This window comes from Malaya genurostris, chromosome 1, assembly GCF_030247185.1.
Source record: "Malaya genurostris strain Urasoe2022 chromosome 1, Malgen_1.1, whole genome shotgun sequence".
Classification (NCBI taxonomy): Eukaryota; Metazoa; Arthropoda; class Insecta; order Diptera; family Culicidae; genus Malaya; species Malaya genurostris.
Window position 1 is genome coordinate 49,762,539 of NC_080570.1, and position 19,406 is coordinate 49,781,944.

General features: G+C 37.0%; 2 protein-coding genes across 2 annotated transcripts; both read left to right on the forward strand.

Moving 5' to 3' along the window:
- Window positions 1-5,931: 5,931 nt before the first annotated feature.
- LOC131439183 (luciferin 4-monooxygenase-like) lies at window positions 5,932-7,886 on the forward strand. The gene is made up of 3 exons (XM_058609904.1): window positions 5,932-6,375; window positions 6,443-6,764; window positions 6,819-7,886. Exons 1-3 carry the CDS (start codon window positions 6,027-6,029, stop codon window positions 7,771-7,773), a joined length of 1,626 nt encoding a protein of 541 aa, XP_058465887.1. The 5' UTR covers window positions 5,932-6,026; the 3' UTR covers window positions 7,774-7,886.
- Window positions 7,887-15,666: 7,780 nt separating this feature from the next.
- On the forward strand, window positions 15,667-17,870 carry LOC131439160 (luciferin 4-monooxygenase-like). The gene is made up of 3 exons (XM_058609858.1): window positions 15,667-15,989; window positions 16,047-16,254; window positions 16,334-17,870. Exons 1-3 carry the CDS (start codon window positions 15,861-15,863, stop codon window positions 17,629-17,631), a joined length of 1,635 nt encoding a protein of 544 aa, XP_058465841.1. The 5' UTR covers window positions 15,667-15,860; the 3' UTR covers window positions 17,632-17,870.
- The last annotated feature ends 1,536 nt before the right edge of the window (window positions 17,871-19,406 follow it).

Here is a 19,406-nt window from a genome sequence, read left to right on the forward strand (position 1 = left end):
GGGCTGTCAGATTTCCGTCGAAAGAATCAATTTTGTGTTGAAAGGATGTTTTGTATGTAATATCCAGCAATTCAGAAGTTATAGAAACAATTTTGGAATTTATTGCGTGGAAAGCTTGGTGGATATAAATGTAGTTTTCAATGAAGGTTACTCGCAAATTTAATTGTTATTTAAAAATTTTCCTAGAAACCAGAAACGTTATAGACTTCCGATGAATCTCTCTATGAGTGAGCACGATGTACCGTGTTAGTGTGAAGAAAATGCGAATATTTCGCGAGAAAGAAGGGATTTTTATCCGTACTTTGGCGAATCGACGAAGCCACACGGCGAGATTTTCGCTTGTAGTCCAGTGAAAAGAAAGTCAATCGGTGTCATCTCAAGTGAGGTGACGCCAACCAGAAAGATAAGGAAGAAGAAGAAGTAGAAAAAAGAAGGAAAAGAAGAAACGTTATAATATTACCTATTCTATAGCTGTGTACCCATAGATTATGTTGCGAAGTCTATGAGGGTCAAGTTCCGGAACACCGGCGAACGACCAAAATTTGCGTGAAAAGTTCACCTTACACTCTGATGCGGTCAAGAATTTGCACGTGCCAACTCGGAACCAAGCCTATTATCACCAGTGAAGCATGCCTGGTTTCGTCTAGTCAATTGGGCTTTCTCATCATGTGTTTTCATATGCATATGTGTTAATTGTTTTTTCATATGCATATGTGTTAATTGGTAAAACAATTTCACCGATTAGGAGTAGGCTACGGGTTCGAGTCCCGTCTCTGCGGTGACATTTTCACGGTTTCCAATCTGTTTTCCCCGCTAGATACTGATCGTATTTAAAACTCTATTTATTTATATCTGAAAAATTTTCAAATGCAGCTACAACATGACCGAGCGTTGTCATGGGGGAACAATAAGGGCTTCTACCTGGACTTACATTCTAGCCGTTCCTGCACTAATGTGGTTCTTTGATGGTTTGACTACTCGGAAGTAGTCTGTAGTACGATGACCCCACATTTTACGTAAAAATTTTGGTATTGATATTTGGCGTCTCCAAAAATAAATACATGATTCGTTACTATTGACAATACGACATTACAATGCAATCATTTCGGACATGCAAAATCTCCGTCTGATATTTCTAAGATTCAATTCGTCCTATTAACATTTTCATAAAGATAGCCTTCTGTTCTGGTGCATGTTCTTGGCTGGCCAATTTAATAGCCAATCCATTATGGTATAATTAAGACAAGATTCAAAGCTACTTTTCAATTTCCTTGTTGAGCTTTCATCGATTTGTATATTCATTGTTTCTTCTAATACAAAAAAGGATAAAAAACTGTTGGTTTCGCTTTTCAATCATGAGAAACTAGTACCTTTTGACTGTCATTTGGGTTCAGAACTCATTATTTCCGATTGTACAGAATCAATGTTCCGATCCAGCTGAGAAAATCAGAAGCTCATGGTGATGTTGATTATTTCCGTTCTTCTTCGTTCATAGTTTTTATTACTAGATGAAAGAAAAAAAAACTCTTTCGAACAGCTCTGATATGTTTCGTTCACCACAGAATAAGGTAAATATCATATCTGCATAATACAAGCACTGACCATTCTTTTGATGTTTTCGCTGTTCCGTCAGATGACGTCTTGTCATCAGACGTGTATGCTAATCTATGTGCCAGCTGCGAGGTGGGTAGAAATTAAATTGTTGGAGGAAAATTATACCCTCTCTTGTCAGGTTCGTGCAACGTCTGCTTCCTTGGCCAATTCACGAACACGCAATCGAGGTTCGCCCAGCGCCTTCAGCAAGTAAATCTCCTGATTGAGTAACTTGGTTTATCTGTTCGGAATGTGCCAGTCTGCAAAATCATAACAGAGAGCAAGACCCTGGCAATACATTGGCAGTACCACATCGAAAAATGTCCTGCTGGCAGAGAAACCAAACGACCGAGAGACGGAAGTTCTAATTGAATAAAAGTTTCGGAATTAGAATGAATACTATTATAGCAAGGGCTGAGTATTGAAGTGGCACATGTGCAGTGTCCCCTACCAAGGTAATAACATAAACGCAGATCTAGAAGCTTGGAATGAGGTAGGTGGGACTGATTTCATACATGTAATATCTATTACAGCAATAATCGTAGCATATGCTACGATCCTTGCTGCAATAGTAGATAGTGTGGCTGTATTTGAATAAATCTTTCATGAAGACAGGAAATAAGAGATACCCCATAATCAAATTGGTGAATTCATCATTTGATGAAACAAAGTTCCATATTCAATGAATCAAGTTGAACGTGGATCACTCGACTGAGTGTGTGGTTTGGGTTGGATCCATATAAACGGATGCAATGGATGGAAGAAACTAATAAAATACGAATAATTATTATTACTTTCATTGTACTTTCCATATAGTATAAAGATACATGTTTTGAAACTCTTCGGAATTATGAGAGATCGTTCTTTTCAAATTCAATTAATTTCGAATAAAGAAAAAAAATCACTCAAGCTTTCTTTTTACCAAATACGAATTACCGGGCATTTCGATTTACTCATTTTGAGTTTGCTGTCGGAGTGCAAGCGTCACGCGAAGTGTCAAAACGCCCGTGCAAGCTAGTTATACTTCTCGGTTGATTTTTCAGAAGGCCGTAAGAGCCTTCTCAGTGTGTCAGTGTCCTATTTTGTCTGCTAAAAATCTCCGGTATACCGGATTTTCCTAACGTAGACGATGGTTTCGAAGAAGTAAGCGATATATCAATGGGAGAGCATCGCTCTGATTGATTAATCGATGCAAAAGCGAAGCTGTTGGAAATTCGCGAATCTATAAATATAAGCGAACTTATAGCTAACTTTTCAGTCCTATGTGTAGCATGCCAAAGGTAGGTTATTGCTACACAGCAATACAGAAAGCGCTATGAAACGATGGCCCTTATTACCGTTCTCACTTCCACTTTCACATTCACTTCACTTACATGTCACTTCACTTGATTTTCCCTATTATCAGTATCACGCATAGTGAAGTGATCAGTGTAGTGGAAAAAACTAATTTTTTCGACAAAATGTTGGTGGCGTGATGTTCATAATGACATCAAGTTCATCCAAGTAATTACTTTTGTCTCTGAAGCGGCTTCCGTAATAAGGACCAAAATTCACTTCAATGGATTTTCACCGTGAAGTGATACCAATAATAAGGGTCACAATCACTTCACTTGGTTTTCACCGTGTAGTGATACCGGTAATAAGGGCCGATTTGAAGCTTTAATTGGTGTGCTCTAATCTTGTGTCAAACGAGTTCGGATGAAATTCCATGTTATGTCGTTTTCGTCTGTGAAATTTGCAACTACCCCAGGGTAAATTTTAAGTGCTTAAGATTAATTTCTAATTTATATAAAATGAACTGTGCCGAATTAGATTGGCAACACGAAATTTTACTGATTGTTCAGTAATTCATATGCTCTTTGCCGAAATTCGTTATTGTAAAGTTCTGATAGCTCGGTATAGCGCATTTTATTACCGATGTTTGGCATAATATGTTGCTGAACTTTTCCGTAAACAACAAATATACCGAAATCAGCAAATCCGTGCAGTGTGTTAGCTTTTACTGAAATTCAGCGCGACACTTGTCATATAATGTCAACTATCGATTTTATACAGCGCCGGACGCCGCCATTTCTCATGGAGCTGAAAAATATGTTCGAATTTGGCGAATGAAAGAAATTTCAGTATTATGTTGAAAACTAAGTGGAATCAAAATGTTCATTTTATATATATTTTTGAATATTTGTTTATTTATAGGTAGGGCGAGCACTAGAAACAAACGTTTTTATCTGTGATATTTCTGTTCGGGATTTGATTTTTTAAAATTAATGTGAGCAATAATAAAATACACTCATTCCCCAAACTTGGATTTCGTGATAAATTTTTCGTGTAATAATAAAGAAAAATCCTTTCTACGCTCGATTACTGATGACTCGGTAATCCATTATTCGATCCCGATCGCTTTTGCCGAACTAACAGCAAAATTACTGCTGACAAGTTCGGCAATAGTTGACAGTTCAGGATTGCCGAAATTCTCAGTAATTATACATTTTGCCGAGACGGTTACCGAGCCCTCGGTTGGGAAAATCTCGGCAATTATTTCGCCGAGATTCAGCAATAAAATTTAAGTGTGTAGACTTACCACGTAAGGGAAATTTTAGTTTCGGGAACATGAAAAAGTCGCACGGCTCTGAGCGATGACAGTGCTGCCGTGTTTGATAAAAATATAGCGTACAATTGAGATGTTTAAGTCATGAGTAATCTCAGTTTCGGTCACACGATGATCTTCCAGTACAATTTTCTTTGGTATTTGATATGATTTTGATCCAGAATGAGGCAAATCTTTGACCACAGCACGACTCTTTTTGAATAATTTATATCACTCGTATGCCTGTGTTCGAAACATAGAAGAATCATCGTAAGCTTTCTGCACTATTTTTATTTTTTTTTTGATTTTTCAAATTTATTTTATTTGTAAATTGATTTTTAACCATTTTCATTGAATAAACAATAAAGTCGTTTTTTGAAATCGCTTATTTTAAAGCTAAGAAAAAGACGCACATTTCAAGTTTCGGACGAATTTTTCTATTTTGATTAGATTCAGATTCAGTATAGGCTGTTGAAAAAAAGCTGTTTTTGTGAAAGCGGAACTTCAAAAAATCGTTTCTCGAAAATTTGAATTTGAATTGAAATAAAAAAATATTCGTGTCAAATAATTTTGAGTTATTAACAAAAAAAAAAAAATTTGGTAGTTGATTTTGTGTTGAATGCCCCATATGTTTATACGGAGCTCATATGGTTGCTTTTTCAATTTCTCTCTTGCAAATGTCATTACTGTTGAACTTATAGCGGCCCTTACACGAGTCATTAAAAATGTCATTACTAAAAAATAATATCATTTTAATGAACGGGTAATGGTGCAGTAATGACGAGATTTCTATCAAATTTGAAATACATCATTACTTAGTCATCATTAAAAATGACAAAAATAATGCTCGTGTAAGGGCTGCTTATGAGATTTTAAATTATATAACACGAGTTACACAGTTAATATTCGTAACGATGGAAGAACTTAAAGATATGTTGCACGACACAGAAAACATGCACAACAGTTACGATAATAGTAACATAAAATTACTTGATAATTTACACGAAGTAGGAAAATAGAGGACAGCAATTTACCGTGCTATTTGGGTTATATCAGTGTCTAGCAGTTTGATTTTAAAACTTTTATAATCGTTAGGCAAATACATCCCTCACAAAACAACGAGACTGAAATATTTCCTAGTTGAGTATGTCTAACAAAAGTATTGATCAAAAAACGTAACCGAAAGTCGAAGAATGAATTATCGGAAACTGAGATATAGCAAACCAAAGTAAGCGTTCCAACTTTTTTCTTAAAGACTTTGGTTTACACTTTTTTAGAAAACTTTGGATAGAAAACTCCATTATTCATTAGTCTTAGTACTTTTATTTTTAATGAATGTACCCTTCTAATGATGATAATTTTTTTGAAATCGTTGATAAAATATCTATTATATAGACAGTCAAAATTAGCGTTCCAACTTTTTTACGCCTTTAGTATTCCGCGTAACTTTTTACTCCTTGGTGTTCGGAGTATTGAAGAATGAACTCTGAGACAGTTTCAAGTTTCTCAAACGAAAACATCTTTTGTTAAACTTTTATCAAAACATTTTTAAAGTCATATATGACCAGTTCATGACACATGTTTGCTAATCAACCGTCTATTGTATTGCGATTTACCAGAGTGTGCATACTTGTAGGCGAATTTTGAACGAGACGCTCTGTAAACTACATTGCTCTCACAGGTCGTGACTAGTAAAAAAACCTGTTTACTTCATACAATCTTTTCAATTATATTGGCCCCTTCGTCTTATCGGTCCTCATTCCTGTGCTGTCTGTGGCTTTCTCCCGCGCTCAATTCAGTTTCATTACAACCAAGCAACCCAGCAGAGCGGTTATCACGCACTCGAATGGATTCCACTGTCGACAAGTTGAACGACCCAAACATCATCTATGGGGGACCCCTGCCGGTGGATTTCGACCGTGGGTGTGCTTCATTGGGAGAACTGATCATGCGTCAGCTGATCAAGACGTCGGATAGGATCGCCTTGATCAACGGAATCAACGCTCTGCAGTTAACATATGGCGGAATTTTGGAACAATCACTGGCCCTGGCAGCTTACCTGGACGACATTGGTGTCCAGCGAAACGATGTAATCGCATTGATCAGTGAGAACCGAGTTGAATATCCCGTTGTGCTCTTTGCCTCACTGTTCCTGGGAGCTACGACGGCTTTGTTTAATCCAGGCTATACCGAACGTTAGACGCAATAGAAGTTTATGTTTGCAATAAAGTGCGATAAGATGTGTTTTACCTTTTTTTCCAGGAGAGTTTGAACACGCTATCAGGCTAGCTAAACCCAAAGTTACCTTCGTATCGGTGCAACCAAATCTTTCGGTGCAGAAAGCCTGCCTCCGTATAAGACGACCGATGAAATTCATTCATCTGGATGACAATGGCAAAGGGCAAACTTTCCAGAAGTGCTTGGAAGTATCCAGCCGAAAGTATTCGGCTGGGGCGTTCGTTCCAGCAGCGGTTCAAACCGCAGATCAAGTGGCACTGATTGTGATGTCATCAGGCACTACCGGGTTGCCGAAAGGAGTGCAAATAACTCAAAACAGTATTATCACAACAATCTTCTATACGCAGTATGCTCTGTACATATTTGACGATCACAATAATTTGATACCCGCTTTTTTCAGATCGTTTATTGAATCCACGAATAGAACGGAAATGGTAGCAGTAGATGTGATTCCATGGTTTCATGTCGCCGGTGGTGTGTCAATGCTGAACTGGTTATCCAACGGAATGCGATTAGTACATCTTCCAAAATTTGTACCTTATTCGTACCTAGCATGCATTGAAAAGTACCGACCGAATATGTTAAACCTGGTGCCACCCATTGCAGTATTTTTGGCGAAGAGTCCAATGGTTGACGAATTTGATCTGTCTTCTGTGGAAACAATGTTCTGCGGAGCAGCCCCACTTAGTCGCGAAATAGAAGAATTGATTCATACTCGATTAAATGTAGCATTCATCCGACAGGCATATGGAATGAGCGAAACCACATTGGCCATTCTCGCTCAGCTGAACACCGAAAATAAACCAGGAAGCGTTGGGAACGTAAGACCGGGACAATGGGTCAAAGTAATTGACACGGAAACTGGCAAAACGTTGGGTTCGCACCAGAACGGTGAGTTGTGTTTCAAAGGGACCTTAATTATGAAGGGATATATAGGAAAAGAGGAAGCAATAGATCAAGACGGATGGCTGCATACAGGCGACGTGGGATATTACGACCAAGACGAGAACTTCTACATTGTTGACCGTTTGAAGGAATTAATAAAGTATAAAGCCTTTCAAGTACCCCCGGCCGAACTGGAAGCCTTACTGCTAACCCACCCGAAGGTGAAGGATGCTGCTGTGATTGGTATTCCGGATGAACGCGTTGGTGAGCTGGCCACGGCATTTGTCGTTCCTGTCGATGGATCCAATGTGAAAGTTGAAGAAATTCTGAAATTTGTGAATGATCAAGTATCGCACGCAAAGGAACTGCATGGGGGTGTGAGAATCATTCATGAAATTCCGAAAACAGCCAGTGGAAAAATATTGAGACGAAAGTTACGTGCAGTAATTCAACCAAAAGCAAAACTATAACTGCTTATGATAACAGAAAATTTAATTATACAATTTCACAAGTTCAGTGCGTTATCAGTGCAATAAATAGTCACAAATTAGATTCACACTTGCAACGATTTTTCTAACAATAACTGTTTGGTTCATTCAATATTGCACTCTTCTTTTGGTGTCATCATGAAACATTCCTACCTAGTTTGGTTTCATGATTTCATACTTTTCAATTCAAGTCACGTTCCGCTTAATGGCACAACAGTTACTGGATTATCTCGTAGGATCAAGAGACCTTTATGGTACCTTTGTCAGTTTACGCTTCCACCTTCGAATATATATGTAGATACAGTCGTAAGCATATTGCCTTCCTTCCTGCAAACAGTTTGCTATCCACGGTGTCAACATGCGGAATAACTTTCTGTATCGTTTAACGTGCTCATACCTTTACCGACGTAAACAAGTTCATTTTCTTGCAAATTTTAAACGGAAAATTAACATGTTGGCGAAATAAACACCGCAAAAGGTCGTATATCGTCCGACGTCTATCAGCTTCAACTGATGGAAAATGTCCTGACAGGGAGGGCGAATTGTTCCGGGCGACCCGGTGGTATTGTTGCTTCCAGGAACAAGCTTAAACAGTTGTGATGTAAGAAGTATTCAAATGGCTGATATTTTGTCGTGAATACTAAGACTACTATGTGGCGCCTTTTCAAAATTTACCCCCTGAGAGAGTGATAAGTTTTGGATCGTGAATATGGTTTGTTGTATCTAACATATCAACATAATTTTTACTACATGCTATCGGAAATATGATCATAATTTTATTTTCAATTGTGAGACATAATCTCAAATAATTCAAAACTAAACTTTTCTAAAATGTTTTTTTTATCAACGATTATCAAAGAGAAAAACACATGATGCTTGTTTGCCTCTCTCGTATTTTGAAAGCTCATAGCTCAGTGATCTGTGAATCTGACACACATATACACACACCAAAATGTGTGTGCATTGTCCGGGGTTAGAGCCGGATTTCATTGTGTGTTCTAACTCCACCAATTGGTTCCGTCCGAAATGGATTGTTTCATCTTCTTTGGAATCCAATTGTAAATCACAAGGAATTTCGAGTCAAAATTCGAACGAGTTTACAGTATGTACACGCCAAGAGCCATCTCAGTTCTATCTAAATGAAAATCTTGTTGTTCGTGACAATTCCGTGTCACAGATCATCATTAAGAATCAATTGAATTTTCTCCTTTTCCTACCAAAAGCAGCAGATTCATTAAAATGGATGTTGAAAAGGATTGCGGCGTCACCAACACATTCAATTATGGGTATATGGGGTAATATGCACCCCCTAAGGAAATGTAGCTATATCTTAACTATAGAGAATAACACTGAAGCTTTAGACTTTTCGTTGATGAAATATTTGCCAGGTGGAAGATTGTTCACTATTATTCATTAAATTAATAACTTATGGATAATTGTTGTAAACGAATTCTTGAGCATTTTGCCTCGCACAATTCGAGTCGTTTTGCCCCCAAAAATAGAGATGATAAATTTGACGATTTTTCTATAAAATTGCAAATACATCGTCTGTATTAGTACTAATTTTAGAAACCCGAATGATTGGCAAATATGTTCACTGGTTACAAAATTAAAATCGTCTTCTTCACCCTAGAAAATTGCTATGGAACGAACATAAAAAATAACTAATAACAGAGACATTATTGGTTTTTTTAAAGTTTTCCAGATATGATGGAACCATCGCTACCAAAATTTTATAGTAATCTGTTGTTATGGCGGACTTTCAGTTTCATTAAAATTTCAGTGAAAAAAATTGGTAGCTTTTGAGAAAAGCAAAAGGTGCATTATGCCTCGGGGGTACGTTTTACCCCATCTTCCCCTACAGCTCACGCAATGCGAAAATGAAAGTATTGATGAAGAACACATCTTTATAAGGGAGAGTGTTCGGTTACCGGCACCCTTTTCTTTTTAGCTCATAACTTCTAACTTAGTGCACATTATTCGGACATCTATACATCAATGGAAAGCTAAAGTCCCTGACTAACAACTGATTAAGAAACTAAGTTGACTTATTTGATTAAAAAAAATGTTATCAATTTAGTAAAGCGATAAATTTTGACCATTTTAAAAAAGGTGTTCGGTTACCGGTACCCCAAGAAATTTTGCTAAAAATGGAAAAATATAAGTAGAGACTGCAGCTATCCAAAGAAAAAACAGAATGTATTCTTTTTGGAAGCGTTTTTGACAAAAGTCTTCATTGTATGATTGTGACTTCACCTTGACTATCTTGGTCGAATAATTGGATGGTGGCGCCTTTGGTATTAATTTGGCTGGTCTTCAACGTTTTTTATTAGCCGGAGCATCTGCTGTATGAGCAGCTAGATGTTTGTCCCGACAGCAGCCTGCATATCACTGACAATTTTTCACGAATTGTCGAAAAAAATGGAGTGCCGTTAACCGAAATTGGTAGACATTTTGAAAATGACAAAAAAAATCGATACTAAATATTGAAATAGATCTTTTTAACCTCATAAATATTCAATCTACTCACCTCTCCGATTGATGCTCTTCAATTCATGATACTCTAAAAAAAGTCAGAAAAAAATTTTGTGTTGATATTCACGTAATTAAAAGTTATTTTGAATGCAGCAAAAAGTACAAGTGACTGTTTGCTTCGCAATTCGGCACAAAAAGAATGTGCTGCTATTACACACACAAGACATTTGTCGGATTGACGCTAGCTGCTTTCTGTCAAAAGTTACGGTGGGGTGCCAGCAACCGAACACATACCCCTACTAGTATGAGTGTTGTTTCAAAATATGTGGTGCGAAACAGGGTTGCCATATATACTGAATAATCGGTATTTTATTTCTCCTGCAAAATATAGATTCAAATATTGCGAATCCACATTTGTATAAAAAATTTTTAGATCAAAATTTTAAAAATGTTGTGTCTTGTCTGGCATATATTTTTTCAATATAGTTGTTAATATAGTTATTGATTATAATGGTTTGTTTACTTATCTTGAACATACTTCTGATGTTTTTTTTTCAAGAAAGTTCTAATAATAATATAATAATAATAATACTAACAATCATTAGATATTATTGTTATTATCACTGTAGTTTTCCTATATTTTGAATTCGTGCCAGATTTTTCAATACTAATCATGAAGTGCTAGTGATAGTATTGCGGGTAGCGGAGTTAAAGTTTTTACTATATTCCAATAATCCATAATAATAATAATATTAATAATAATATAAGTCCATCTTGTTGATTAGCTTGAATCCGCCCTAAATAATCTACATTTTGAATGATTGATTTTATTATTTCAAAATTCTTTATGAAATTTTAATATAAATAATAAAAAATTCATATAAATAATAAAAATAGTTATTATTATTAATATTATTATTATTATTATTATTATTATTATTATTATTATTATTATTATTGTTATTATTATTATTATTATTATTGTTTTATAATTTTCAAAAAAACTATTACAAAACCAAGATCTTCGATACAGTTCAGAACAGGCGATTGCAATTGTCTCTTACTAAAATTTCTTGAAGAATCAGATATCTTCGTACTTAAAATAACTAAAAATTTCTTGTACCTAGCCTATATTAGCAAATTTAAAAGGAATTGTTTCAAAATTAGAATATACAGTTTTAGAATAGTAGCTATTTAATGTAACCAGAGTTGCAATTTGTCAGTCATGTCAAATGACCTTGACAGACTGACTAAAATCATCGTCAACTGTAATTGGTACGGTAAAGGTGACTATCAAATGAGATACTCGATAGTTCTATGACCAAGTAGAAGTATACTCAGTCAAAGACAGGCGCTTTTTTGTTTTCTTCTCTCATTCCCCTATTATCTGTTGAAGTAAACAAAATCAATGAGAGTACTGATATAAACATAAATTGATTAAGTTAATTGTTCTTTGCAAAAAGTCTTCGGAGTTTATTGGTGTAAATGAATATAATTCAATGTTTATGCTATCAGTTCGTGCTCGCATCTCATCCGACACAGTTGACAATTGCTTACAGTCGAGACGATAGAAACAAAGACAATGCAGTGTAGTGAACAATAGACTGTACGAAATGGGCAAATGCGATTTAACAAAGCCTGAAACTTGGCCTACAAGGCCAAATTCAATTTGTATTGATTTCAAGCGCTGCAAAGTTAGACCAGCAGCAACCGAAGTTGAAATCTTGCTTAAGGAACGAATGCATCTAAACGTTAATGATGTAAGTTAGATTAAATTCAACAAGGCGTCTCACTGTGTGTGCATTATATTCAAACGTAAAAGAGATTTGCATTTGCTTCGGTTAATAACGGAGTGCATAGTGTTGATCGTGACAATGTTAAATATAAAATCCCTGTGTACTTGGTGGACAATGCCATAGAAGTACGCGTGCATGACCTTCCCTCGCAGACCAGTGATGGGTTCGTTCGGGAAAGTATGTCGCAGTACGGTGAAGTTCTTTCCATCGAAGGGGAAGTATGGCGGAACCACCCGCGATCCCATTTCAACCAGAATATTAGATGATTTTCTGAATTCGATTGGTTAAAATTTGGTACAACTAATCGATTGTTGTTTTAACTAAACTGTCATTTTTGTTTTTCGATTATCAGAAACGATGGTTGAAACAACTAATTAAACTGTTTGAAAAAAAAATGCTGTCATTTAGTGAGGACACATACCTTTCAATTTCAACAAATATTTTAGTTGAAATAACTGGTATTGTTATTGAAACAAAATTCTGTTAGTTGAAAAATAAGTCGGTTTTATTTGTTTTAGACATTGCAAATAGTTGAATCAACTCGAACAATGTTATTGATTTGCGAAAATAATCAAAATATACTTACTGATACACGTTATGATCTATTCGAAATAAGTTCGGTATGTTGATATTCATGAAATAAATATCGTTGTTAAAATATAAACAGTATTTTATATTGACATGTAATATCATTAGGGCTGGGAAAACCACCGATCACTGCTGATTTCAAGTGATCTTAGCCGAAGAACAAATTATCATTACGAAATCAGAACTGATCTGATCTCTAAGTGATTTTGGTTTTTGTATGATCATGATCATGTCAAGTCGAGATCAGTAAAGATCTAAATTCTTAAAAATTACTTCTGATTCGATCAGAAATGATTGATGTAGAAAAACGTTTTCAATCAGCAAAAGTGCCCGGAGGGGCGAGTAAATTAGCGAAATTATAAAAATTTACCTAAAATGAGTATTGAAAGACGATGCCTTCAAACGGTTGAACTAAAGTTATGCACTGATAATTTTAGTCAATTTATTTGAGCTTGGCTGCATCAACCGCTGGGAATTGGAATTTTGCGACGGCAATTCAAACGCTCCATTCAAACGCAGCGCGTTCTGTTTGTGTTGAAACCCTTCGCTCCTGTTACTTTTATAAATTAAATTCATGTCAAAAAGCGTTTTATTGCTAATGCATGAACATCATCATCAGTATCAAACAGCTGGAAGTAAAACAGTCTGCTGGAAGTAAATCAATGATCGAATTTGAAGCATAAAATTTTTGCGCATACCTGAAATATTACGAGATGATCATTCATTAACATTTTCTAATTTGTTACCAAATCTTTTTCATCTTAAACAAGGTTAACTTTATCACAACACCGCTGTTAGATAAACCTTTGTTATCATAAATTTCTCAAATCGAATGAACACAATTTCACCAAACGCTTTAACCATCGAAGCTGTTTTCATTGACATTTTGAAGCGACGCGAACAGAATTCAACTAAAAAAGTTGTTGATTTTGCATTGCGATTATTGTTTTGCTTTCAATTGTTTCCGGCATTTGACAGCATTCAAAACAACATATTTTTCAACTACTTGAATATATGCAAATCAAAAACCATATTGGTTGAATCAATAAGAAATTAGTTAAGTCAACTATCGCAAAAATCAAAAACTGCGATATCGCAATTTTATGATCGAAGGGTTCTCCGTGCGGGTGTCCGGAATGGCGTGCGAGTGGTACGTATACAACTACGTAAAGCAATTTCATCTTACATAATTTGTGATCAAGACGGGATACATCCGTGTAAAACGCTGATTACGTATGAAAATCAACTGGTTACATGTCAGTTTTGTGAACAACCTGCACACTACGGCAAACCTTGCACTGAAACTTCGAAAAGGACATCTTCAAACAAAAACAAGGACAACCGCCCAACAACGAAAACTAGTGAGAGCAGTACTCCTGTTGTACCATCAAACCAACCAGCAACTGCAATTAATACACAACAAGGTACAGCAACTAACAATCAACCCAAGAATACGAATTACAAGGAAAACGAAGAAAAAATGGAAACCAACAACGATATCACCGATGCGGCAATGGAGGACGACACGAGCCACGGACAAAGTGCCCCTCAATCATCTCAAGATAAAATTGGAAGCTCCTCTCCCCCTATAAAAAGGATGACAACGAGATCCAACGGCTCATTCGGCCACGCAAAGCTTGTGCGCAAATTGGCCTGAATAAAAAAAGTTTATAAAAAAAAAATGTTTATGCTGTTTGATTAATATTTATGCCGTTTTTCATTGAAAAACACTGGTGGCGTGGATTGCTCTGATTTTGCACTTTCGAGCAGAAATGTAATATTTTGAAGGTGTTTCATTGCCATTTCTGCTCGAAAGTGCAAAACCAGAGCAATCCACGCCACCAGTGTTTCTCAATAAAAAACGCCATTAGTCACGTCGTAATCAAACAGTGACAGGAAAAATGAGAATAATATTAATCGCATCGGCAATCAATGAGCGTCCTGGTGAGTGTAATATCAAGAGAATTTAATTTCTGACAGATCGGCTCTCAGACAGTCAATATATGGTGATTTGTAGAGCCTGGTTGGCAGCAGTCCAGTGACATAAGCTTTCCAATCTTCATCGTGCAAAGTTACTAGTTGATAGTGACATATAGCAGCTCTGAATGTAACTTACCTGTACTTTAGTGTAGGTGCATCGTATCAAATTCTAGTAGTGAAAAAGGGTAAAGCTTGCACAATTCACACAATCGATCAACTAACTGATATTCGGAAGAGTGATGGAAGCGTGTCAGTTTTTTTTTTCGTATTCACGACATCTAGTTATGTCGCTGACATTACCCACTCGCCTTTTTTAGTACGAACGAAAAAAAAACAACTGATTTTGGATGAATAATAATCATAAGGGATCTCATTTAAATTTGACGTACAACATTTTACAATTTTTGAATATGGATTGAGAATGAAGCTTTTAACATATCCTATCTGAATAGCATTCCCTAGACCCGCACATAAGGTTTGTTCGCGACAAAATCTGAACAGGTTAAATGCGGAATCAAATAAATTTGTTGCTAGCTCAATCCGAAATGCATTTTTCATTCATTTAATTGTGCATTATAAGTTAGTTTAAAACCAATTAGAGTTACTTAGTTATGCTGCCTGAAAATAAACATTGAACTTTTGAGTTTATCGATTTAGCTGCTTTTGTCCAAGATTTTCGATTTTTTTCTATAGTTGTAGCTTTTTTATTATATTGAGAGAGTTCTCTCTTCACGAGAGCCTAATACCGTTAAAATTTAAAATGACGATTTGCTTTAATAACAGTCTTTATTTAATAGCCCACAATCTCGGTAAGCAACAGCCGAGGTCGATTGGATTCGGTATTGGTATGACGGTGCCTTCATATTTACCATAAGCAACTGATTTCGTTAACTTCTTGTCGGTCTTTGCACCTTGAGTCGAGTATCCACCGGATCAACAAACGAACTCCAGTCATCAATACTACTACTTTATATAGACTCTTATCTGCGTTCGAATCGAGCGTCGAATCGTGGATATGGGTAACCTATTTATCAACAAAATTCAAATATTCTGCGATAAAGAGTCGTCGTCGTCGTCGTCGTCATAAAAATACCCGCTTCGAGTGACACAACACCGGACCCTTCAGCTCAGTCGAGTGTTTGCTTCGAATCGAGTTAGTCGGCGCTTCGTGAATAAAACATTCGTGAAAGTACAAGTTCACTGGAACGCAAAGCTCACCTTGCCAATCCAATGGCCTCCCGTGAAGACGAACAGTATATTTTGTACGGAGGTCCTGACCCGGAGGAATTTCTTCACGATGACTCACTTGGGGAAATGATGATGAAAGACTTTCTGCTGCAGCAGAATAATATCGGATTGGTTTGTTTGAATCGCACAAATACGAAGTTTGTTTGGTTGAAAGTTTGAATTTTGCAGATTGATCCCGTGACGGAAGTCGAACTATCCTATCGACAGATTCTTCAGCAATCAATCAAAGTAGCGGTCGGCTTGACTGGATTGGGAATTCAGCAGACAGATTGCGCTGCCATCATCAGTGACAACAGCTTAGACTTCTGCATAGCCGAGTTCGGTACCATATTTGCATCCATTCCGGTGGCACTTTTGAACCCTGCTTACGTGGAAGGTGATTGACACTTTTTTTCATGTTTGCTACTACGTGCTGATAACCATATCGATTTTATTATCTTTGCACCTATTTACAGCTGAGCTCGATCATGCAATTTATCTGTCCAAACCGAAAGTTGTTTTCGTTTCGGGAAATGTACTGGCAAAAATTGCGGGAACGCTCAAAAAGCTGAAACTCTCAGCCAAAATGATTGTTTTTGGTGATGAATCGAGATTCATCCGAAAGTTTCCCGAAGCCATCAGTTTTGCAAGATTTTTAGAGGAAACGATTCCTTCGAGCAACTTTAAGCCTGAACCAGTCGACGTGAAATCGAAGGTGGCCGTGATAGTACTTTCATCAGGCACTACAGGGTTGCCAAAAGGAGTGGAACTTACTCATTTGAATGTTATGACCACAATTGCTCATGCCAAAGAAACTCGAAAAATACTCGAAGAAATACCGGATCAGTTGAACACTCTTGCCGTCACACCTTTGTTCCATGCCATGGCTGCGATTAGTATGCTAAATATGATGACCAATGATTGCCGATGCGTTGTCATGACAAAATTTGACGTGCAGCTATTTCTGGAAAGTATTCAAAAATATCAGGTTAACTTAATCACGGTCGCGCCCCCGTTGATGGTGTTTTTGGCCAAGCATCCGATCGTAGACAACTACGATCTGTCGTCACTGATTACCTTGATATGTGGATCGGCACCGCTGAGTAAAGAAATTGAAGACCGAGTAAGGGAGAGAATCGGAGTGGCTTTCATCAGGCAAGGATATGGATTAAGTGAGACTACGCTGGGAGTGCTAATGCAAACGGGCTTCGAAAACAAAGCGGGATGCGTTGGACAAATCCGAACGGGTCAGTGGGTTAAAGTTATTGATCCGGATACGGGTAAAATTTTGGGACCCAACCAACGTGGAGAGTTGTGCTTCAAGGGTTCACTGATCATGAAAGGATATCTGAACGAGGAATCGACTATCGACGACGATGGTTGGTTGCATACCGGAGATATTGGGTATTACGATGATGAGAAGGATTTCTTCATCGTCGATCGGATCAAGGAGCTTATCAAGTACAAAGGATTCCAGGTTCCGCCAGCCGAGCTGGAAGCTATCCTCATCAAGAACCCTAAAATCAAAGATGCAGCTGTGATAGGTGTGTCAGACGAGCGGGTCGGAGAGCTGGCAACGGCATTCGTCGTCAAGGAGGACGATGTGTCGGTTAGTGCGGAGGAAATTGTACAATACATGGCTAGTCAGGTGTCACCACAGAAACAATTGCATGGTGGAGTGAGGTTTATCGACGAAGTTCCTAGAACCATGAGTGGAAAAATTCTGCGCAGAGAACTGAGAGACTTGATAAAAAATACCAAATCAAAGCTATGAAGTTGTGTTTTGTTAACAAGTATATAATTTAGTACAGGAGAGGGAAATTGTTGGAAATTTTTCAGACGTTTTTGAATGTTACTATCTTTAGAATAGCAAACTTTTGGTAAAACATTTCTAAGTAGTAGTATTGTAAAGGATTCGATAGTTGAAGTGCTACGTTGAAACGATCCACATTGATATTTTTTTTCAAATTCATTTAGATTCACTAGTAAATAAATCACTGTTTGAAAATCCACTGATAAAGTTCAACTTACTCGCTCTTGAGATTAAATACTCGTGGCAGACGACCGAGAAATTCATCATGTGAGATAGTTAGGTGCTTTGTGGTATTTTATCCAAGATTTTAAAATTTAGGGTATTGTATCGCTTTTGGACTTTCACACCTTACTCTGTTTTAAAACAGTTATCGGCCTCTAATATACTTTACACAGCTCGAAAGGATCCCTGGAAAAAGCTCTGCAGTCCAGATTTCGTTTTTATTCACTTAGAGAGCCGACCCAATTCCGGTATTGAACACCCAAATCCATTGAACCAAAATAACGACGACGTACTGTAGAATTAGTTTCCGATGTGTATTTTGGTTCACTTCTTCAGAGAAAATCAGCAGAGTCCGGCTAAATCGTTATCAACACTGGTTTCTGTTGCATAATGGGTCGTCAGAACGTCATCACAGGTTTGTGATGTTTCTGGCAACCATTCTGTTTATTCATGACACTTCCGCTCACACGAAAAAAGGGAAGCTCGCGATCGATGTTCTTCTGTCGTTTTCCTGCTTAAAGGAATTTACTTTTCATTTCATATTTACTTTCAAGTTTTTTAGATGTCGCCTTTCATTCGCGGTTTTTATTGTTGTCAGGAAACAAAGAGTAAAGCAACTCAACAGCGGGAGTTCAATGCGGGAAGTGAAAATTAGGTAAGCCACGTTCAACCTCAAGTTGAATAGAAAGAACTCAACCGTTGAGTAGTTTTTTACATGAGACCATTTGGAAACATCAACATCACCTCTTTTACTTAATATTAAGTTCATGCACACGAATATTAAGTTCATACACACGAATGGGTGAAAACTACTTAAAGGTCATTTTTGTACAGCGTGTACATCCACTGACCGCCATGATGTAATAAAAACAAAACGTCGAGGTACTGCATGAAATATTAGCAATATTTAGCAGGCCTTTACTCCTTTTCGTTATTCTAAAAATATATCAGTTGTTCTAAATATAGATATAAGTCACGAACTGGAAGGATTTTTTCATTGTCAGAAAAATTGTAGTACCAAAGATCTGTCAAAGATAAACTCCAGATTACAATGTCCCATACAATTCATGGCAATCACCGTGAACCAGTAAGCCGTACTCTTTTTGGCGCTTCTTTCAGAAATGGTTGATAAACATTGGAAAATATCGGTAAAATATCATGTAAACAGTACATGTTTGGAAGAAATCAAAATAATATGTTGTTATCATTGGCTTCAATGCTTCTTATGATGAAAAAATAATAAAAGACATTTTCAATAATAATGTTCGATTTTTTGGTATCCTTTTGGCAACACCTTTTTTCGACAGATCGCGCGTGAATCGTGAATGATGGTGACAAAGATGGAGGAAGATCCACTTTTATCGAAAAATTGTGTTCAGCGACGAAGCTCATTTCTGGTTGAATGGATACCGCCAACAAGCAAAATTGTCGCATATGAAGTGAAGAGCAGCCAGAAGCATTGCAAGAGCTACCAACGCATCCCAAAAGAGCCTGAAAGAGTGTGCCAAATTTGG